The 21929-nt window shown below is 38.0% G+C and overlaps 1 protein-coding gene across 2 annotated transcripts in view; it reads left to right on the top strand.

The window, feature by feature from the left end:
* The window catches only part of MGAT5 (alpha-1,6-mannosylglycoprotein 6-beta-N-acetylglucosaminyltransferase), a 399298-nt gene that overhangs the window by 352573 nt on the left and 24796 nt on the right, over window positions 1-21929 (top strand). For both annotated transcript variants that reach the window (XM_043993188.1, XM_043993187.1), the window contains 3 exons: window positions 3824-3970; window positions 11917-12033; window positions 15851-15925. In XM_043993188.1, the coding sequence (XP_043849123.1) occupies window positions 3824-3970; window positions 11917-12033; window positions 15851-15925 (339 nt within the window). The remainder of the gene's footprint in view (window positions 1-3823; window positions 3971-11916; window positions 12034-15850; window positions 15926-21929) is intronic.

Below are 21929 nucleotides of genomic sequence, written 5' to 3'. Positions count from 1 at the left end.
AGGACTCTGTGTTTTGGAGCCTAGTTAAATGTATATTGATAATACACACACACACACACACACACACACACACACACACACACACACATGCACAAGATGTTAGGGGGATAAAAAGGTTTTTGAGGTTAGTTGGGTAAATTTTTAGACATACTGAATTTGATGTGCTGGTGAGACAGAGGTAAAAGTACAATAGCCAGTGAGAAGTACAGAACTCAAGAGGTCAGGGAAAGGATTGGGTTACAGATATGATTGTTTTATAAAGATGATAATTCAATTCAGATCTTCAAGGCAGACAAAATACTGAGAGAGAGGAGTAAGGCTTAAAATAGATCCTTGGGTGGGAACCCACATGCAAGAGATGGAAGGAGTCGATAGAGAACATGTGGGAACAATAGGAGAAAAAACAAAAGGGGCAGTCGGATTTGATAGAAAGATCCAGAAAGTGGACTAGAAATAGGCCATTGGATTTAATATGTAAGGGCCTTTCTTACTCTATAATCCTGATTCCTCTGGCTTAACAAATCCGACTTTCTACTATCAAAATCTGTCCAAAAAGTGGAAATCCTTCCCCAGGATATAGAGGCAAGTAACAGACATCCAAAGCTATCAAGAATAAGAACCTTGGCTAGCTCCAGGGCTTTAAATTGGGCTAGGAACAAATCATTTTCCCTTCTCCTTACCAATATTTGGTATTTCATTGAATCCTTTTTTTTTTCTGCAGGTATAGCCTTTTCTTGTGAATATACTCCCACTCCTAATGGAAGACTGCTAAGTTGCTAAGATGTGGCTAACCCGTAGAGGGAGAATCCAATCTTAGATCTTAAAGCTGTATGTGTTATAACATTTACTAAGCACTTAAGATATGCAAAACTCTGTATTAGATGCCAGGGATACAAAGATACCACACTAGCCTTTCCCCAAAGGTAGGAGCAGCAAGTTTACAAGGAAGAATGAGATAAGTGCTATGAGAAATTTGAGGAGGCTAAAATCCTATTCACCAGAGGCAGTCAAGGTAGCCTTGTGAAGGACATGACCCTTGATTAGGACCTTGAAAGAAGAGAGGGGGAAGATTGGAAGTGATAGACAGGACATTATTCCAGGTGTGGGGCAATGCTTTAAGCAAAGAAACAATAGCCACCAGGGTTTAGGGCAAGGATCGGTTATGGAATAATGATGATATATCTGAGCCAGAAGGAACTTTGGAAGTCAGCAAGCAGAAATCCCTCATCCTTCAGGGAAGGGAACTAAGGCTCAAAATGGTTGTAAGTTTTCCAAGGTCATGTAGTAGGTGGCAAAAGTACATTTGAACTCAGGCCCTCTCACTCTAAATCAAGTTTTTCCTCCTTTCCTCTCCTTCCTTTCCTCTCCTTCCTTTCCTCTCCTCCCTTCCTTCCCTCCTTCCCTCCTTCCTTCCTTCCTTCCTTCCTTCCTTCCTTCCTTCCTTCCTTCCTTCCTTCCTTCCTTCCTTCCTTCCTTCCTTCCTTCCTTCCTTCCTTCCTTCCTTCCTTCCTTCCTTCCTTCCTTCCTTCCTTCCTTCCTTCCTTCCTTCCTTCCTTCCTTCCTTCCTTCCTGCCATATTTACTGAGAAGCTATATCAAGGACAGTCTCCCCTGCACCATCTTGGTCCCTTGGGACTTCTTTGTTCCACAACATATTGCCTCCCTAATCCAGCTGTACTGAAGCAGGGGGACATGTGAAGGGTTTGGATCAAAAGAGAAAGGTTGAGAGCAGATCAAAATGGAAATGTTGATAGGTGCAGGATATAATGAGGGGCCTTTACTGTCAAGATCAGGAGTTTATACTGTATTTGGTAGGCAATGAGGGGCCAGTAAAAATTTTGAGTAGAGGACTGACATGATCATTACAGAGCATTAGGAAGATCACTTACGGAGTATTACAGAGGATGACTTTGAGAACAGATAGAGAGAAAGTAGAAACTCCAGTTAGGAGGCTATTAATAGTCTAGGTAAGAAGAGATGAAGGCTCAAAGTAGGCTGAGTACAGTGGAAGTGAAGAGGAAGGACTGGATGAGAGATGCAAAGATAGAACTGACATAATTAGCTGGGTTGGACCCTAAAGGTGAGAATTTCACATATGATTAAATGACCTTCACCAGGGCCTGGGACCTGGATTCTGGAAAATTCATACATAGAGATCTAATGTGAAAAACATTAGTCCAGGTGGAGAGGTACAGATGAGTGAAAGCAGGCAGATGGCAACCCCCCCTGGGTATATAGCTGGATACGATGTGAAACTTACCCCTCCCTGCTCAGAGACTATTAAGTGTTTATTTTCTCATGCTCTCAGTATCCCCAGTAAGATAACCATCTACTTCTATCTCAGTGATTCCAGGATCTTTGGGAAAAGGAATAGTGTCTCCCCATAAAGCAATGTTAGGTATCCCCTTCCTTCAGGAAAAAAGCACATTACATTTATGGCTAGTTATAGACTAGCCATCATTTCTGAAAACTTAACTTGAAATTTTGTTTCTTTCCTCAACTAAATTCTACCCTTTATTCAGATGGGGCAAAATCACTTTAAAGTCCACCTCTGGAATTTGACTGAGGATTTAAGGCATTCCAGATCCCTAGGTACTGGGGTGGGGTGAGGGGGTAGGGAGAGAAGAGGGGAGAAAACAGTTATTGCTTAGAACCTTCTAATTAATCTATTCTAAGTTACTTCCCCATCAAACCAACTGTAGAAGCAGAGGTGAGTGGGGGGAGGAGAAGGAATTTAATTCATAAACATAGTTCTAATTCAGCTTCCTTAGCTCTGAGAGCCAGGAAAATGAGAGGTTAGGCTCTTGGCATTCTCCACAGTTACTACAAAAGTAAATGATCCTCAGTGGAATGTGATCTGTCTTAAGTTGATTTGCCTATGAAGACAACACAATGGATTTGCTGATAGCATACTTAATATTTATTGTTTGAACACACTTCACACTATACTTATTATACTACCAAACTCTCCAGAGGGTAAGCCCTCACCATCTGGGAACTTAAATTCCTAAGGAGACATGTTAGACAGTAGGATTGGTTTATGCCAATTAAATCCTATTTCATTTTGGACTGGGGAAAACAATGCCAAGTTGACCCCTCATTGTCCCTCTCTTAGCTCTGCTGAGGTCTACAGGCTGTCATTCTGCTGCCATCTACTGTCTTCAGAAGGAAAAACTCCGAACTTTGCTTCAGGGGTGGGTACTGGCAGCTTTACTGATTTTGCAAAGAATAATGCCTTCCTTTTCCTACCAGCCTTCCTTTAAGGGGAAAAAAAAGTAGAGATCTGTTGGTGTCCAGTGATGTAACCATTCTAAAAACCCGTGTCTTCCAGTCGGCCATCATGTGTTAGAATACTGTCATTCGAAATGTAATCAAGCTACCAAGTGACCTTCTGTGGCATCCCCCAACCCCCAGTAGCACTGAAAGGCTCTGTTGTTCCATCCATTCAATGAAGAAACCGCCTGCTTAATTTACCAAGCGTTTTCTTAGTCATGTTCTCTGGCCCATTACAGAAAGATTATTGTTGGACGTTAGGACCTCCTCTTCCCTCTTGCCAAGCTCACTCCTTCCATGATAGGAAGAAGAATATAGCACACCTTCCTTAGTTACATTTCTAGAAAGCTTCAAAGTTGTATTTTTGCAGAGTTTGTTGGGAGCAGACACCTTTCCCCTACCTCTCACATAAGATATATGTGGATGTCTTTCAGAACTGCAGCATCTTATATGTTGAGAAATTTAAGTAGTGATCATGAATTTAAAGTGAAGGAAAATAATCCTGAATTGTATGCTGTTTTGTTGTTGTTGTTGTTGTCATTGTTTTGCAGTTGTTTGTCGGACTGGGGTTCCCATACGAGGGTCCAGCTCCCCTTGAGGCTATCGCTAATGGATGTGCATTCCTGAATGTCAAATTTAACCCACCAAAAAGCAGCAAAAACACGGACTTTTTTATAGGCAAACCAACCCTGAGAGAGGTAAGCATCTATCAAAGTAGTAACCAAAAAAGTATGACTCTAGCCTAGTACATTAAGGAATGTTATCTTTAGCCTTCCTGATTATACTAGACTTCTCTGAGCAGGGAATGAGAAGTAAATGAAATTAAATAGCAAACATTTCTTGACCACATGCTATGTGCAAAGCATTAAGTTAGGCATGTTAAACTGTACAAAAAAAACTCAAAACAAACCAAAGTATATTTCTTGCCTTCAAGGAGGAAGTCTAACAGGATGGTGAGATCTATGAGAAATGACTATAAAGTAATGTGATTGATATGTTTTAACAAGTCAATTAGAAATGAATGTTCTCCCTTCAAAACAGTAACCTTGGGAGGCTATATTCCAATAAGTCTACCAGTGCTCAAAAGCATTTGAGAAGAGAGAGGTGCTGTTAGTGTGAGGGCTTCAGAACAGTACAGGTGGCAACTCAGCAAGGCCTTTCACAAGTAGAAGTAAAGCCTTTTCAATGCTTTTTTATTTGACACCACAGTCCTATATGCCTCCCCTCTGTGACCCTTCTCATGCTAATAAATTATTAAAAATCAGTTCAAAACAAAACTAACCAGTGAATTCATTGCATCTGAGAGTATGTAAAACATTCCACACCCATAATCCTCTACACCTCTACTGAAAAAAGTACACATATGGTCATTCAGTTACTGTTCAGTTTCTTGAGTTCATTTCTTGTCCTTTATATTGTTCTCATTGTGTGCATTTTTTCCTTTTTTCTGCTTACTTCTCTCTGCATTAGTTGATATGAGTCTTCTCTGTTTCTCTGATCCTATTATATTCATGATTTCTTAAAGCACAAACATAATTCCATTACATGCATATACCATGATTTGTTTAGCCATTCCTCCATATAACAAGTACCCATTTTGTTTCCAGCATTTTGCTGGACAAAACAAACAGAGAAACAAAACACACACACCAAACAAACAAACACAATGATATATAATTTTCAGGATCCTTAATGGTAAATCACAATCAAGGAAGATAGCTTTGAAAGTTCCATGTTGAATTTATTGTATACTTAAAAAGAAAGTCAATAGAGCCCTAACCTCTCTTCTAAGGTCTGGGTCTAGTCTTGCATCTTCAACTGCCTATTGAACATCTTGGGCTGGGTTGTGAAGGACTTTAAAAGTCAAAGAAGAGTTTATATTTAATCCTGGAGGTAATAGGGAATCATGTATGTTTTTCAAGTTACGGAGTAACATGGTCAGCATTAAGTGAAATACTATAGAGGGAGAAGAGAACCTAAGACATTTTGTTGGGGGAACTCCCATGAGTCCTCAAGGGCTGATCTGACCACATGACTCTTCTACTCAATAAACTCCAGTGGTTTCCTACTTCCTGTAGAACCAAATATAAACTTCTCTATTTAGTGCTTTTTTTTTTTAGGGCAGTGAGGGTTAGGTGACTTGCCCAGGGTCACACAGCTAGTAAGTGGCAAGTGTCTGCGGCTGGATTTGAACTCAGGACCTCCTGAATCCAGGGCCGGTGCTTTATCCACTGTGCCACTTAGCTTCCCCCTCTATTTAGCTTTTAAAGCCCTTCTTCACAACCTTGCCACAACCTCTTTTTCTAGCTTCATTTAGTATTAATTTCCCCCACCTCCATATTCCATGATCCAGTCAAAATGGCCTCTCTATGTTCCTCACACACGACATTCTACTTCATGTCTCTGTGGGTTTGCAATGTCTTTCCCCTATGCGAGAAATGTCTCTCCTCACCTCTGCCTCATAGAATTCCTCCTGTACTTCAAGATACAGGTCAAGCATCACCTTCTACAGAAGTCTTTCCTGACAATCTCACTCTCGAACCACCATTTATCTACTTTTTATTTACTTCTGTTTATGCTTTTTATATGTATTCTGTGTGTCTGTGTATACACACACACATATATGTACATACACACATACATACACACACACTACTTTCTTGCAACTGAGGATTTCAGGCCCTAAAAGGACCTAACTACTTTTATTAAAATAAATTTCATTTTATAAACTTTATTAAAATAAATTTTCAAAGATTTTAATGAAATTTTTTACTCAGTACAGTACTTATATTGTTTTGGGTTTTGTTTTTTAAAATCATGGTGGTAGTGTATTAAAAAAAATCATTTAGATGTCACAGTGGATAGAGTAATGGACCTAGAGTCAGGAAGACCTAAATTCTAATGCAGCTTCAGATACTTACCAGCTTTGTGACCCTGGGCAAGTCACTTAACTTTTGCTTTACTTTATGGCTTCATCTATAGTATGAGGATAATTAAGGCACCTACCAAACATTGTGGTTGTGAGGATTAAGTGAGAGAAATATCTATTACTGTGCTTTGCAAACCATAAAGTGCTATATAAATGCTTTATTTTTATTAAAGGAAAATTAAAAAGGTTAAAGGAAAATAGTATCTTCTGAGGTTAGACATGATACAATCTGCAAATACAGGCTAGGTACAATGTGTACTTCTCAAGAAAAATCTCTTCATTTTTTTGCAACAGTCATCAGAGGGCAGTAGTTTGATTTTCCTTGAGGTCATCTTGGTTTTCCATTCTTCATTGTAGCATTAGAATAAGCATTGAGCTGCTCTTAAAAGCATTCATTTCATTCTGTCCCTTCAGTGGACTCAAGAAGACCTAAAATGAAGCTCTGGCCTAAATGTAAGCTTGTTGTTCTTTCTACTCATTGTTCAGCAAATGACCTCACCACCCTGACTTCACTGACCTCATTCTCCCTAAGCAACTGAGACCCAGCAGAATATAGATTGAGAATATTAATGTTTGTCAGTCAACAAGTATTTATTGTGCCACCCCACCCTCCCCTTATTCCCCACCGAACACACACACACACACACACACACACACACACACACACACACACTTTTAAGGACACTTATTGAATAACAGTTGCTGGGAACATAAAGTGTGATAGAGGACAAAAGACAGATAAATTATTAACCAAAATATAAAAACAGGTGCTTTAGCTAAGTGTATTTAGAGGCATGTCATTGTATTGGAGAATGGACTATTCAACCACTATAGACTATTTAATCCTTTTAGAGTCAAATGATGGATCTCCTGCTTACTTCCTGTGTAACTTTAGGCCTATGCCTTAATTTCCTTATCTGTAAAATGAAGGGGTTAAATGATATCAGCACTAAGATTCTTTCCAATTCTAAATTCTATGAGGTTTGCAAGTTCCATGCTTACAAGATAATTATCCAAAGCCTGGATGGAAGGTGGGGACCATAATAAGGTCATAATGTTTAGAAAAGGAGACAGATTAGGATATAATACAAAAAATGCAGAAAGATTAAGTGAGGTCTAACAACTGCATGAAATACCATTAATTAAACATTTAGGTGGGCATAGATTATTGTATCAAGATTCTATAACCTGATTTAAGCCATACTAGCTGGAATTGATCCATCCTGGAAAGCCTGGTTCCCCACTTTTAGACTTGGGAATCTGTGTTATACCCATATTATATGAAGAATTTTATTGTAAAACAACCATTTCTGCAGATTTCTGAAGGTCACATATGCTTAAGAATATTTTTTCTCTATAAAATGGAAATTTTAAAACCAAATTACACATAATTACAAAGCTATCTTTCTATGCCCACACAAATCTTAAGTAGAGCCGAGACAGCAGTTTCTTTTTTATATAAATTGCATATATGTCCTTTCTTTGCTTTCATTTAAAGAGGGAAAAAAATGTCAGGATTTCTGAATATAAGTTTTAGTTATGCCTTGTTTTTGCTATAGAATTTTTTAAAAACAACCCTTCTTGTTAAAGGGAGAAAAAAGAATGTTTTAATCTCAAGTAAAACTGTTGATTTAAATTATATTCTTAACATTATATGTTAGAATTTTATCTTTATATTGGGTGACATATGAGCAAATCCTTGTTGATTATTTAGCTGCTTTATAAACCATGAGAAAGTCTCTGGCCTTACATGTCCTTGCCTTAGAGACATAATAGCATCCCAGAAGTAATGCCTCATATTTAATAAGATTTTCATTACTTTTATAAACTATACCCTACTAAATTTACTGATTGATATACTATCAAGTAGCTCAGATGAAACATTTCTAAATAAATTAACTTGGAAGAACATAACATAAAGGGAATAATGAATCACAAAATGTCTGCCTCATAAAATTAAATAACCCTCAATAAATATAAATGAATAAAAATTATTATGGTAGGACATCTTTTATTTTCAAAGTGCCTTGGAACAACTGTGTAAATAAGAAGACATCTTTAAAAACCTGATTAAGGGGCAGCTAGATGGCGCAGTGGATAGAATGCTGGCCCTGGAGTCAGGAGTACCTGAGTTCAAATCTGGCCTCAGACACTTAACACTTACTAGCTGTGTGACCCTGGGCAAGTCACTTAACCCCAATTGCCTCACTAAAACAAAAACAAAACAAAAAAAAAAAAAAACCTGATTAAGGGGAGAATTCTTAACCAAACAAAGGAAAGAAGGAATAACAAAAATAGGCAATTTCAAAAACACATAATTTTAAAAGTTTGTATAAACAAAATTGGTGCAGCTAGGACGAGAAGGAGAAGTGTCAATTCAGGGAAAATCTCTGCAAGAAATATCTCTGATAATGATTGGATATTCAAGATACATAGGGAATTGAAACAAATCTGTAAGACCAAGAGTCATTTCCCAATAGTTAAGTGGTTAAACTATATGGAAACTATTTCTCAAAAAATGAATTCCAAAAAAACAAACAAACATGAAAGATCACTCCAAATCACTAATAACAAGAGAAATGCAAATTAAAACACCTCTGAGATTTGACCTCACATTATAAAAGTTAGTAATAATGATTAAAGCAGGAAATCATCAATTTGGGGGGAATTGTGGGAAGACAAGAATGCTGATACAATGATGTTGAAGCTGTAAATTGATCCATTCAGGAAAAATATTTCAAATTATGTCCCAAAAAAGTGCCTCAAAATGTCCACTCTAGACATAGATATTCCCCAAGTATATCAAAGGCATAAAGTGTGTGTGTGTGTGTGTGTGTGTGTGTGTGTGTGTGTACACATTTATATATGTGTGTAGAAAATATTCATAAGTTTGCTTTTTATGATAACAAAGAATTAGATAGTCTATTAATTGAGAATGGCTAAGCAAATTGTGGTCCATAGTGGTGTTATTGTGCTGGAAGGAATAACAAATATGAGGAATTCAGAAAAACATTAGGAGAGTTTTATGAACTGGTACAGAGTGAAATAAACAGAGCTGGGGGTGGGGGGGAAGTATCCACAGTGGCTACAAAAAATGTACATTGAAATAATAATTTAAACTGAATGTTGTATAATTATGATGACCAAATTTGGTGCTAGAGAAAATTAGAAAATGCATCTCCTTTCTTTCACTGAAGAGATGAAATACTATGGGGATGGAATGTTGTATTTACTGTGACACAGTCCATCTGTTGATCAGTTTTGCTGAACTGTTTTTATTTTTTTTAATATTTTACAAGAAATGATTGTTAGATAGGGGAAAGAGAGGTGTTTATTTAGAAATACATGCGACATAAAAGAAGACATAAAAAAACTGAACAGGCTGATAAGTATTTAGCATGCCAAATAGGCACATTTATGGTAACTTTACCTAATTCCAAAAGGCAGGTGCTCTTGGAAATTGGAGCAGTTTGTTCCTTTAACTTCAAAACAAATAATTATCTTGTGCCATATGTAAATTGACTTTTGAGGATAGACATCAGAGAGTTAGCTCTGGTGATCATAAAATTTAAGGTATCCAATTTAAAGAAATTATTTAAAAGGCTAATTCAACTCAGTAAACATTTGCTTTGTGTAAGCCATTTAGGTACTGGGAATTCAAAGACAATAATCTCTGCCCACAAGCAGTATACCTTGCAGAAATCCAACATGTATATAGATAAGTAAATGCAAAGTAATTTCTGGAGGAACAGAGCCTTAACTAAGGGGGAATCAAGAAAAGCTAAGAGGGCACTTGAAAGAAGCTAGGAATTATAAGACAGAATAATGTAAGAAAGGAATGTATCACAGGCATGGGGGACAACCCCATGTAAAGGTACAGAGACTGATGCTGGCTTGTCAGATCTGGAGAACTGGTAGACCAGTTTTTCTAGAGCATAGATTAGTCGAAGGGACAAAATATGAAATAAGTTCCAAAAGGTGAATGGGAGCCTGATTATAGAGGGCATTGTTGTTCATCAAACAACAAAGAAAAGGTTAAGCCATTTTAAAAGGTACAAAGGGGGCAGCTAGGTGGCGCAGTGGATAAAGCACTGACCCTGGATTCAGGAGGAACAGAGTTCAAATCTGGCCTCAGATACTTGACACTTACTAGCTGTGTGACCCTGGGCAAGTCACTTAACCCCAATTGCCTCACCAAAATAAATAAATCAAAATAAATAGCGTTTTTAAAAAGTACAAAGAAAGTACCAAGGGATTCAGAGGAGGAAAAGATCACTCAGCCTTGAAAGATCAAAAGAAGTTTTTCCCTCTTCTTCATGATTTCAAATATTTAACTGCTTACTAGAGTAATGTAGAACATTGCACTGGGCACTGAAAGAGACAGAGAAATTAAATAATCCATGGGTTTGTTTTGTCTTCATGGAGCTTTCTTTCAGTCTGGTTGGAGGGCTTAGAAAGTGGACAGAAGTAGATCTTCTGCCTGTCCATAGGATAGGAACAAAATAATCATTACAGGAAGATGCAAGAGTGTTCTATGTTACTGGAGTGACTAGGAGCTAGATGGATTTAGTTAGGGAAGGCTTCTTGGAGGAGGTTAACCCTGAGCAGATTTTGGAAAGAGGAGAGGGACACATAGGTATAGACTGTGGCAGGAGGCTATGGAGACAATAGGCCTAGTATTAATAAAAAGTTAATGGTAGGGGCCAATGTCTTATGCTTGTTCCCTTGGCTCAAATAAGGGTGGTGCAAGTCCTTAGTATGGTAGGAAATGGAGAGTGGAAGACATGGCAGACATAAGGGAATGTAATTCTTTCAACCAATATTTATGTATGATTTTTAAAAGTATCATATAGACAAAACGGGTTCTGCCTAGAAGCATAGAAATCTTAAATGTAAAGACAAGTTGGCTAGGCAAATATACCTATTGTCAAGCATTTTTATAGGCTAAAAAGGGTTCCTAATGAGAAATCTTTCAACTTAGTCTCCTAAGTCACCAAATTAAGTTGTGAATACCTAAAGGTCACTACAACTGTATATTCCCTAGGTCCCTTACAGTACTTATCGTATTGTCAGTGTTTACTAACTAGAAAAGCTTCATTCTCCAGACCAGTCCATAAACCGGAGGGGAGGGGGGGTGTCTTCCTGATGTATTTTTTCTCTTTTCTCTACTTTTTACCATCACTAATCTTTTTATAACATTAAAACTTTGATTTTTATTGCAAGCCTCCCTTCTGTGGCTACTTGACTGTCTCAGCTGCTGTTTAGTAGACATTGGCTGATACAAGTGATGTTCAGTGATGGACGGTGTGTGGCAGGCTTTTATTTTCATCTTTTTTGTCGGGGAGGGGGGTACTGTTATATCTTCCATCTCACCCTGGAAGTGACATGCCTTTTCCTGTCTCCAAATAGGATTCATAATTTGTTCTTAACCTTGAAGTCATCCCTGTTTTATTGTTATCGACCTATGGGTGTTTAGAAAGCTGAAAACCAGTTAGGAGATGGGGAAGGAGGGGGGAAGGGGAGAAGAGGGTCGGATGTGAATGGAGGTTGGTTTGTTTGCCTGTTTTTGTTTTTGTTTTTGTTTTAATAGAAAGTGTTCTGTTACTTGTTTCAGTACAACTCAGTGCCATAAAAGTCAGAAGAAACAGTGTTTGGCACAGAAAAGAAATATCTGGTGCAGGGCGATAATGTGTTTTCTTTTGTCTTCTTTTTCAGCTAACTTCTCAGCATCCTTATGCTGAAGTTTTCATTGGGCGACCACATGTCTGGACCGTCAACCCAACTGATCATCGTGAAGTAGAGAATGCAGTGAAAGCAATTTTAAATCAAAAGGTTAAAAAAAAAAAACACATTCTTTTTCTCCATGTATAGCATGAACCAGAAAGTGTCCTGGGTGCTGATTTGGCAATCATCCTAAATGTTTTGTTCTCCTTTTTTTTTTTTGGTAAGGCAATTGGGGTTAAGTGACTTGCCCAGAGTCACACAGCTAGTAAGTGTTAAGTGTCTGAGGTTGGATTTGAACTCAGGTCCTCCTAAATCCAGGGCCGGTGCTCTATCCACTATGCCACCTAGCTGCCCCAATGTTTTGTTCTCCCAAGTCAAACTTTACCATTGTACCTTACCACTAAATATAGAAAAATGGGTGTAACTTATAGGATTTGATGTAGGGGTTTGCCACATTTTCTATGAAATTAAAAGAGTAGCCACAATTTCACTTGGTTTTTATTCCATCAGAAAGCTCTGAAAGCAACAGATAGAAGATGGGCCTAGAACCACAGCCTGTGCCTATGATAAAGAGATAAGAAAAAGTAATTAAGAAAATGCTTGAAAATGGTTTTTTATATAGTATCTAATTCTTACCTTAGTGTCATTCAAATTGTAAATTATATAGCTCTATATAAAGTAACTATTAGTTATTGTGCTAAATGAATATGCATAAGATAAGGTTGCCCTGTTAGGTCTAATTAGAAGATTGGAATTCCAATTAAGTGGCAATATTTTTTTTTTCTGCTTAGGAAATAAAACTGTGTACATCCTTTGGCTTTCTCCAAATTGTGTTATGTCAATTAAGAAAATCTCCATGAGGGAGTACCCGAAGTATTTCACTGGAGAGCATTTATTAACTTTCCTTTATCAGCCTTCTGATGCTCAGGGCATCAGATTAGTTAAGCATAGCATTCCCTAGCTAGGTGGTGCAGTGAATAGAGTGCAGGGCCTGAAGTCAGGATTCATCTTCCCTCCTCCAAATCTGGCCTCAGATACTTGCTAGCTGTGTGACCCTGGGCAAGTCACTTAACCTTGTTTGTTTCAGTTCCTCATCTGTAAAACGAGCCAGAGGAGGAAATGGCAAACAACTCCAGTATCTTTGCCAAGAAAACCCCAAATGGAGTCACAAAGAGTCAGACGTGACTGAAACAACTGAACAATAGTGGGGCAGCTAGGTTGCACAGTAAATAGAGCATTGGCCTTGGAGTCAGCAGTACATGAGTTCAAATGTGACCTCAGACACTTGACACATACTAGCTATGTGACCCTGGGCAAGTCACTTAATGCTGATTACCTCACCAAAAAACAAAACAAAGCAAAAAAAACCCAAAAAACTGAACCACCACCACAAAGTATTCCATAGGTAGAACTACATTGGTAGTTGAGCAAACGGTGTATTTGCCCTTGTCTACTACCGCCAGAGAATTCATAGTAGGTAGAATTGGAGCCAAAGTAGCATTTTAGTATCTCACTTTTCCCAAAATATTTTCCCTCTACTTCTCAGCCTATTTCCCCATTTAAGAATTGCTTCCAGTGGTTGTGGAAGGCCTTTTGGCCTTAAAGACCACCCTTTCCCCCTCCCCCCCCATATTAAATGTGATTATGCCTGCCAAGGACCTGATAATGTAGTGAAGTGTTACCAGACCTATGCTGATCCCTCATCATGGAATGCAGATAACCAAGGCTCTAGAAGGCCGTGGAATCAGAGTGTGAACTTGGGCAGGCATTACAGTTCTGGAAAGGATTCAAGTGAGTCCCAGAAATAGACTCTGTTTACTTCCCAAGGACTAGTCTCTCCAGTTCAGCTCAGCTCAACTCGGGCTCATCCCTAGGTTGGTCAGAGGATAAGAAAGTTTTTCAGTTACATCAACTCTCAGAGAAGAAGGACTAAGTCATAGAGGGATTGAAATCTACTTTGGTAGAAGAATTGCCCACACTGATGCAATCACACCACATTAACACATGGAAGAAGTTATTTACTAATGAAATAGTAGTCAGGATAGAGTGGGTAGAGAACTAGATTTGAAACCAGAAGAACCTGGGCTCAAGTATCATCTCAAGGCACTTAATCTCTCAGACTCACTTTCTGACCAGAAGTTGCCAAGAGCATGCTGACCTGCAGTCATGGAGGGGATTTCCTTACTTAGAGTCCCCTCTACATTGAAATCAGAGGGTCAGTCCATTTCTCTATCAAATGATGCTATTGGGGAGTAGCTGCCACTCACTGAAAAGTAAGACTTTGTTGATCCAAAGAGGTTTCTGTGGCTGAGAGCAGTGGATTCCATGAGATAGAGTGGGCCCCTAAAAAGGAGTATGTTAACTTAACAGAGAGAGATGACAAGAAAGAAAGAAAAAATGGTGTTGCTCAAACATGCCTCTGCTTCTACTAACCAGTGGTGGCCAGAAGCTTGGGAGGCTGGTTACTAGAAAATGACTTCGCCTCTTTAGGCCAAAAATTAAGCCTTCTGGTCTCTTGCAGGTGATTTAATTGTATTTCTGTTTCTCCAGGAAGGTGGATCTCTTTTAGAGTATCATCATTGTTCTACCAAGAGCCTTCTCCATAGGAATGTACTTCCTTTGTTCAACTATTTCAGAAACAAATGACATTTTTTTGTTTTGGCTTGATAGGAAAATTGCTACATTTAACAGCTTTTAGTACACTGTAATGGCCAGAAAGCAGTTCATGCCCTCTCATCATATGTGCTGTGCTAGAGCTTTGCCTGGCTAGAGAACAGGAAAGAGATTTCTCAGATTTAGTGTGTCAAAATAAGCCTTTTGAGTTAATAAATGTCCATTTCACTACTGTGTGCCTTTTGGGATACGTTGGAGAAAAAGCTTCTGATTTTTCAAGATTGTTTTAGGCCCTTGACCAAATTTGCTGGCCATACTGAAGGTAGCTTTGATCCATTTGTCTACCTGTAGAAAAAGATATTGCCTACAGCAGAGTGTGCCAAAACCTGTGAGTGAGTGAGTCCTCTCTTACAGAGACTTTTTTTCTTTTGGTTCTTTGTATGAACCTCTTGGTGGATATCTGTTGGGATGTGAAAAGTATAAGTGGCTGAAAGTGAAATGTAAATACAAATTCTTTAAGAGAAAATAAAATGTAATAGTTAATGTGAAGGGCTATCTCTGTGTAGAGGACATTTAAAAAGGTATGCAGAAATAATAGAATATCTCCAAAGTACTTTGAGCTCTTCAGAGATAAGTACTCTAGAAATGGGAGTTCTTCTATGAAAATCCCTGGTTTGAACCCACAGTACTGAGATACAATTCCCATATTCACACAACTTCCTCAAATCATTACACTGACACAAATACTAGTGTTACTGATAAACATTACAAGCTGAATATAGGAACAAATGGTGTATTTGGTTATTATTCATCCCTCCAGCAAACATCATGGTTATAACATAAGGACATTTCATGAACGATATAATATACCAATACAAGACCATGAAAAATAAAGAAAATTGAATTTGACCCAGTTATATTTCAGCATTGTTGATAGACCAAGGGTTACCAATATTGGGCTGGTCCAATTCTCTGCCCTACGAATTGGTCATCAGGGTATGATGTAAAAGCTACAAGGTCTTAGGTGGAGGCACAAGTATTTGTCCTTCTGTCCTGGAGATGTAAGTCTTGTTAGGGTATCTGGAGTAGGAGCAACAGAGTTGGATTCCCTTTTTGCTAGATTTGGAACTTAATTTTTATTAAGGTTCTGAAATGAACAAAATCCATGAATCTTCTTTAGAACATCATGACTGTTGTGTCAAAAGCAACAATTCATAGACATAAGCAAACCTGAGCTTACTGCCCATTCAATGGAAAAATCAGTGAGTAGTGTTCTCCCCTTACACAGAAATAATGTGTCCTATTTCAACAGATTGAACCTTACATGCCATACGAGTTTACATGTGAAGGCATGCTTCAGAGGATGAATGCATTTATTGAGAAACAGGTAAGTCTCTTTAAAACATTTCTTCCTTGTTAGTTTTGCTGTTTTATATAACCTCAATGACAGGATTTTCAAGAAGAGCAAAGAAAACATGCTGGTGAGTCTTTTGCTACTCTAATGGCTAGAGAAAGTGGATGGATGGTTTATTGAAGCTAAAAGTGAGTTTAATTATCCAAAGAGGTGATTTTTTTTCCATATCATGAGGTTAGGTTTTTTGTTTGTTTGGGGGTTTGGTTTTGTTTTGTTTTTATATCTGAAGAAGATCACTCCTAGGGATAGAACTAGAGACTGGGGCTGTGTCATTTCACTGGGAGAGGGAACTTCTGCATAAGCAAATTCTCTCTATCAATGGAGGCTAGCACTTTCTATGCTAAGGCTCCTAGCCTTAGAGCTGAAGTTCTTAACCATTTCTGTGGGGCATGGACAACTTTGGTGGTCTGGTAAAGTCTATAGACCCCTTTTCAGAATCCTATTTTTAATTGAATAAAGTAAACTGCATACGGTTGCAAAGGAAACCAATTATATTGAAATACAGTTATCAAAATATTTATTTTTTTAAATGAGTTAACAAATCCCATATCAAGAACACCTGTCTTGAAGTGTTGCCTGTCTTAAAGAAGTTAAATGAAAAGGGCAAAATTGAAATGGGGAGATTTAAGAAAATGACAAACTTTTTTTAGTTGTTTATGAAAGTAGGCAGTGGAAGTTTATAAAAGTAGCTACTTTATAAAAGATGCAGTGGATATAGTACTGGATTTGAAGGCAGGAAGATCTAAGTTCAAATCTTTTCTTAAATACTTACTAGCTGTGTTTGCCTTGGCAAGACATTTGAACTCCCTCTGCCTCTGTTTCCTTATCTGGAAAATGGAGAGGGTAGTAATAATACTGACTGCTCAGGGTTGTTGTGAGGATAAAATGAGATAATATTTGTAAAGTGCTTTTTAAACCTTTAAGTTTTTAGACATTTAACATCATCATCATAATCATATAGGACACTAGAACAAGCTACTGAAGGAGAGTGTGTAGTTTGAGGAAAGACTAGAGAACATGGGCCCTGTATAGTTGAGTAATAGGAATCTGATCTAAATAATATTTCAAGATTTAATGTTCTATAGGATTTTGTTAAAGACCAAGAAGGGTAGAACTCCTCAGTCAGCCAAGTGTTCATTAAGGACTTACAGAAAGATATGGGTTGAGTGGGGGCAGCTAGGTGGTGCATTGGATAAAGCACTGGCCCTGGATTCAAGAGGACCTGAGTTCAAATATGACCACAGACACTTGACACTTACTAGCTGTGTGACCCTGGGCAAGTCACTTAACCCTCATTGCCCCGCCCCCAAAAATATATGGGTTGAGGAAAGACAATCACATATCCTCTGGGTTCTGGCTCATATAAATGGGGTCATGTGAACATGTATTTGTTCATCAAATTCCAGAATTATGGCACTATTGTGCCATCCTTGAAACATGACTGAGAATTTTCTTAAAGACAAATAGAAAGAAGTGCCATTTTATGTGACAGATAGTAAACTTGAAGAATTATTACCTGAAAATATGGTGCAGGTTGAACATAGAATTTGCATTCAAAAAATTTAGATAATTTTCTGAATGGGTTCTAAAATGGATTTATATCTAGATCTAGAACACGTTACTAAAGAAAAGTGAGGGTGTCCTGGGACATATCCTTAATGTTGTGATGTTTATATAAAAGAGGACAACCACACCATCATATAAGCCATTGGCAGAGACTGAATAATCCTGTCATTTATTTAGAACTTTAAGACAATGCAGGCATGATTATACCTATTATTTTTGTGGGGCAAGGGGGGTTAAGTGACTTGCCCAGGGTCACACAGCTAGCAAGTATCAAGTGTCTGAGGCCAGATTTGAACTCAGGTCCTCCTGAATCCAGGGCCAGTGCTTTATCCACTGTGCCATCTAGCTGTCCTCCATACCCATTTTTAAAATGAGAAAATTGAGACTTTGAGAAATTAAGTGACTTGCCCATGATCACATAGCTAGTAAATATTTGAACCAAGGAATCCAACAATGTGTCCACCATCCCATGCTACCTTTCTCATACACTGTCCATTTGTAGTTGTATGGAGCATTGGACTAACTCGGGATGAAATTTCCAATATTCTTATTTTTTTTACATTAGTGATAGTGCTAAAAGCTTGGGATATCATTCAAGTAGTTATTGACTCCTGATTCCTGTAGCCTTGGGACTAGTAGTAAACCACCACCACCCCCCTTCCCTGCCATCCCCTACCCCCACCCAACCTTTCCCCAAATAACCTTCTGGCAGAGATGTTAATGAACCATAATGCCTCAAGTGAAGCAGCAGGAGGGGAAGGGAGAAGAGCAAAAACTCTAGTTTACAAATGGGATAATCAGTCCTTGAATAATCAATAGTAGGCCATGGTACTTAGAGCTTCAATTGGAAGTTATCCTGTAACTAGGGAAAAAAGACATAATTCCTTAAAACTGGGAAGAAGGATGAAGATGGAGACAGACAGAAACATATAGACTCATAGACCCCAAGGAAAGCTTTGTACCCTGAGGAGGTGACTGGAAGGTAAAGGACTTGTGTAACCTTGAGCTATAAAATCCCAGTGCAGTTTTAATTAAATTGAACTACAGTGTTAGAAGCTGTGTGCTACATGGCATACGTTTTACTATTAGTTCTACTTTGCTCCAAGACATATTTCAAAGTTGCCTATCATTGCCCACCCTGGTCCAGAGCAAATTGTAATTAACAACGCTGATCAGGCATGAGAATACAGCTGGGCAGGATAGACCAAATGCAGCCCAAATCTAAAAGACCCAGATGAATGATCAGTGGGGAAAAAGCTTTTTAACTAGGAACATCATGAAGCCTCTCCTTTTTCCTCCCTTACTGTACTTTATTTAAATTGAATCCTATTTTAAAATCAGTTCTCTGCTCTCTTTCTTGAGAACTAGGGGAATTTGTGCTATGGTAAAAATCCCACTAATGTAAGATCAAGGGTTCTGTTACTTTCTAACCTGGGTTATTATCTTTCTAATCAATGTTTTAATATTCCCTCTATTAAAAAACATAGGCATTTCCTTAAAGCCAAATAGTGTGGCAGGTTTTGTAATGGAATAATTAATAATACAGATTTACTTATTTAATATGTTTATGATTCTTTCTATTCTCAATTTATAGTGAATATCTTTAAAGTAAAATTTTGTGGTCACTACCAGCATTAATTAACAGTGAATTCTTGGGGGCAGCTAGGTAGTGCAGTGGATAGAGCATTGGCTTTGGATTCAGGAGGACCTGAGTTGAAATCTGGCCTCAGACACTTGACACACTGTCTGTGACCTTGGGCAAGTCACTTGACCCTCATTGCCCTACAAAAATAAATAAATTGGGTGAATGAATAAAGAAACAAACAAATAAAATGAAATTTAAAAAAACTGATTTCTTTTATTAAATATCCAAATGAAATAACATTTCAAGTGAAATGCTATTTAATAGCATCTTAGTGTCTCGAAAGAGTCAACATAGTAGTTAAAGTTGTCCATCTTACAATCAGCCTATAAATAGAAGACTCTCATTGAGAGCCATCTATGAGTGATGTATAGGCATAAGAATAAGCCCGTTAAATTAATCTGGTCCTTTTCTTGTTGTCTGGTGGGTGGGGAAGACAGAAAGGTTTGAGTAATGTTAAAGATTTAATAAACCATTGGAATTGATACCTAAGGGTTTCAGACTTGTAGGAATTACATTTATGATGATGATGATATAACACATTTATAGAGCTTTTTAACATTTAGAAAGCCCTATCCATAACCCTATGAGGTAGAGAATATGAATATTCTTACCCCCATTTTACTGAACTAAGGGTAATGAGGATAAAGTGATATGTTCTTTGTAGGTGACCTACATAGCAGATATCAAATAAAATGACTTTCAAGTGTATACCTTGGCTCAGTTGGGTACACCATGGTGCTGATACAAAGCTATAGGTTTAATTTCCACAGCTATCACTTACCAGCACTGATCCTCAAACACCGATGGTATTCAAGCCCTGACTTGTGATCTCAGTATATTATCAATGACAAGGCAGAACTAATGAGAGAGCATGGATGAAACAATACAAACCCATCCCACTGCTGGAAAATGATTGTGGGGGCTATGACTTATTGACAGTTGTCAATCGTGTTACATCACACTATGAACTGTGTATAAATTGCTAACGCAAATTTATCTTGTAATCCTTGTTACTGTGAAATTTGCATTATTGTTAGGTTTTACCAGCTGCTTACCGAGGTCATTTGCTCTGAATCTTGCTTCTCCTGTCACCTACAATTATGAAATAATTCATTGATTAATAATTACCTTTCCTCAAAATCACTAAATAGAACTCTAAGAAGAGACTAGAAAGGTTCATTCTTGGTATAAATTGAGTGACTATTTGAAATAGCACTAAGCACAAATTTAGCATCACATGTTCCAAATGGACTCTCTTTAACTGTAATGCATAGGTTCATAGATGATTATTAGTACTGATAGAGAGCTTAGAGGTGACCTACTCCAACCATCTCATTTTCTAGATAAGGAACCTGGAGGTCTAGAAAGTTGAGAGTCTGATACGAAAGCTGCTTTAAGAGAAGGACCTGGAATTGAAGTCAGAGAGAACATCTAACCTTTTTTTTTTTTTTTTTTTTTTTTTTTTTTTTAGTGAGGCAATTGGGGTTAAGTGACTTGCCCAGGGTCACACAGCTAGTAAGTGTTAAGTGTCTGAGGCCGGATTTGAGCTCAGGTACTCCTGACTCCAGGGCCGGTGCTCTATCCACTGCGCCACCTAGCTGCCCCCATCTAACCTTTTTTAAAAAATAGCTATTCATGAAGCCCTAGAATATCAAAAGACATTGATTCTATGCATGTATCACAAGAACATTTTGGTTTTACTCCTTTTATATATGGTGATAAGTGATATTTGGTAGCTGATTGGTCTACGTGGCAGTGAGAAAACCAGAACATAGCAAGAGGCACACGAGCAGTTAGAGCTACTCTTTGAACTCAGATCTGCTGACCCTTAACCTCTGTCTCTTGCCACTGCCTCGTCCCTGTAATGTGAAAAATGAAACCTTCACTTCTAATAGTATTTCTCCAAGGAAGCTTGTACTTTGCAAGTAAAGTAGGCTACCCTTTCTATGGTCTCTATTTACCAGCAGGCCTTCTGATTGTCAGGGAGAGCATGCAAAAAGACCCACACCCTTTTTTTTTTTCACCTTTTCTGATCAAACTTGAAGAAAAGTAGATGATCTCATGGGGATGATTAGCAAATCTCCCAGTGTGCCTTAAAAAGGGAAGAAGAGGGCAGAACTGGATTTAACTCTTCCATTTGTTGAGTGACTGATCCTTGATTCATTATCCTTAATTAGGTGGAAGGAGTGGTTGAACAAATTATGACACAAGACTGTAACAGTGTATTACTGTGCCATGAGACATGACAAAGAGGATAGTTACAGAAAAACTTGGGAAGATTAGTATGAACTGATGCAGAATGAAGTGGAAAAAAAACCTCAAGAATGGTCTCAGACATTTGACACTCACTAGCTGTGTGACCCTGGGCAAGTTACTTTACCCTTATAGCCCTGAAAAAACAAAAACCCCAACAACCAGGAGAACTATAATAACATTGTAAAAACACCACCAACAACAACCCTAACAGCTTTGAAAGACTCAAAAACTTGTTTCAGTACAGTAATCAGCCTGGACTCCAGAAAACTGATGATTAAACATACAACCAACCTCATGGGAATTTGTTTTGTTTGACCATTAATATTTATTACAAGGATTTTACTTTTAATTTTTGCAGCGTGGGAGAAGGTGGGAGTAAGATAAAATAAATTCTTGTTAATGGGTGTTTTTTTAATGTACTTAAAAAAACCCACCACTAACTAGGTGGACCATCTTGCAGTTTAAGCCGAGGGTCTTTTTCTTCTGTTCTAGAATTAGGAGATAATAACA

The sequence above is a fragment of the Dromiciops gliroides genome, chromosome 3 (assembly GCF_019393635.1).
Source record: "Dromiciops gliroides isolate mDroGli1 chromosome 3, mDroGli1.pri, whole genome shotgun sequence".
NCBI lineage: Eukaryota > Metazoa > Chordata > Mammalia > Microbiotheria > Microbiotheriidae > Dromiciops > Dromiciops gliroides.
The sequence above is the reverse complement of the archived record's forward strand: the minus strand, read 5'-3'. Positions and strand labels throughout refer to the sequence as shown.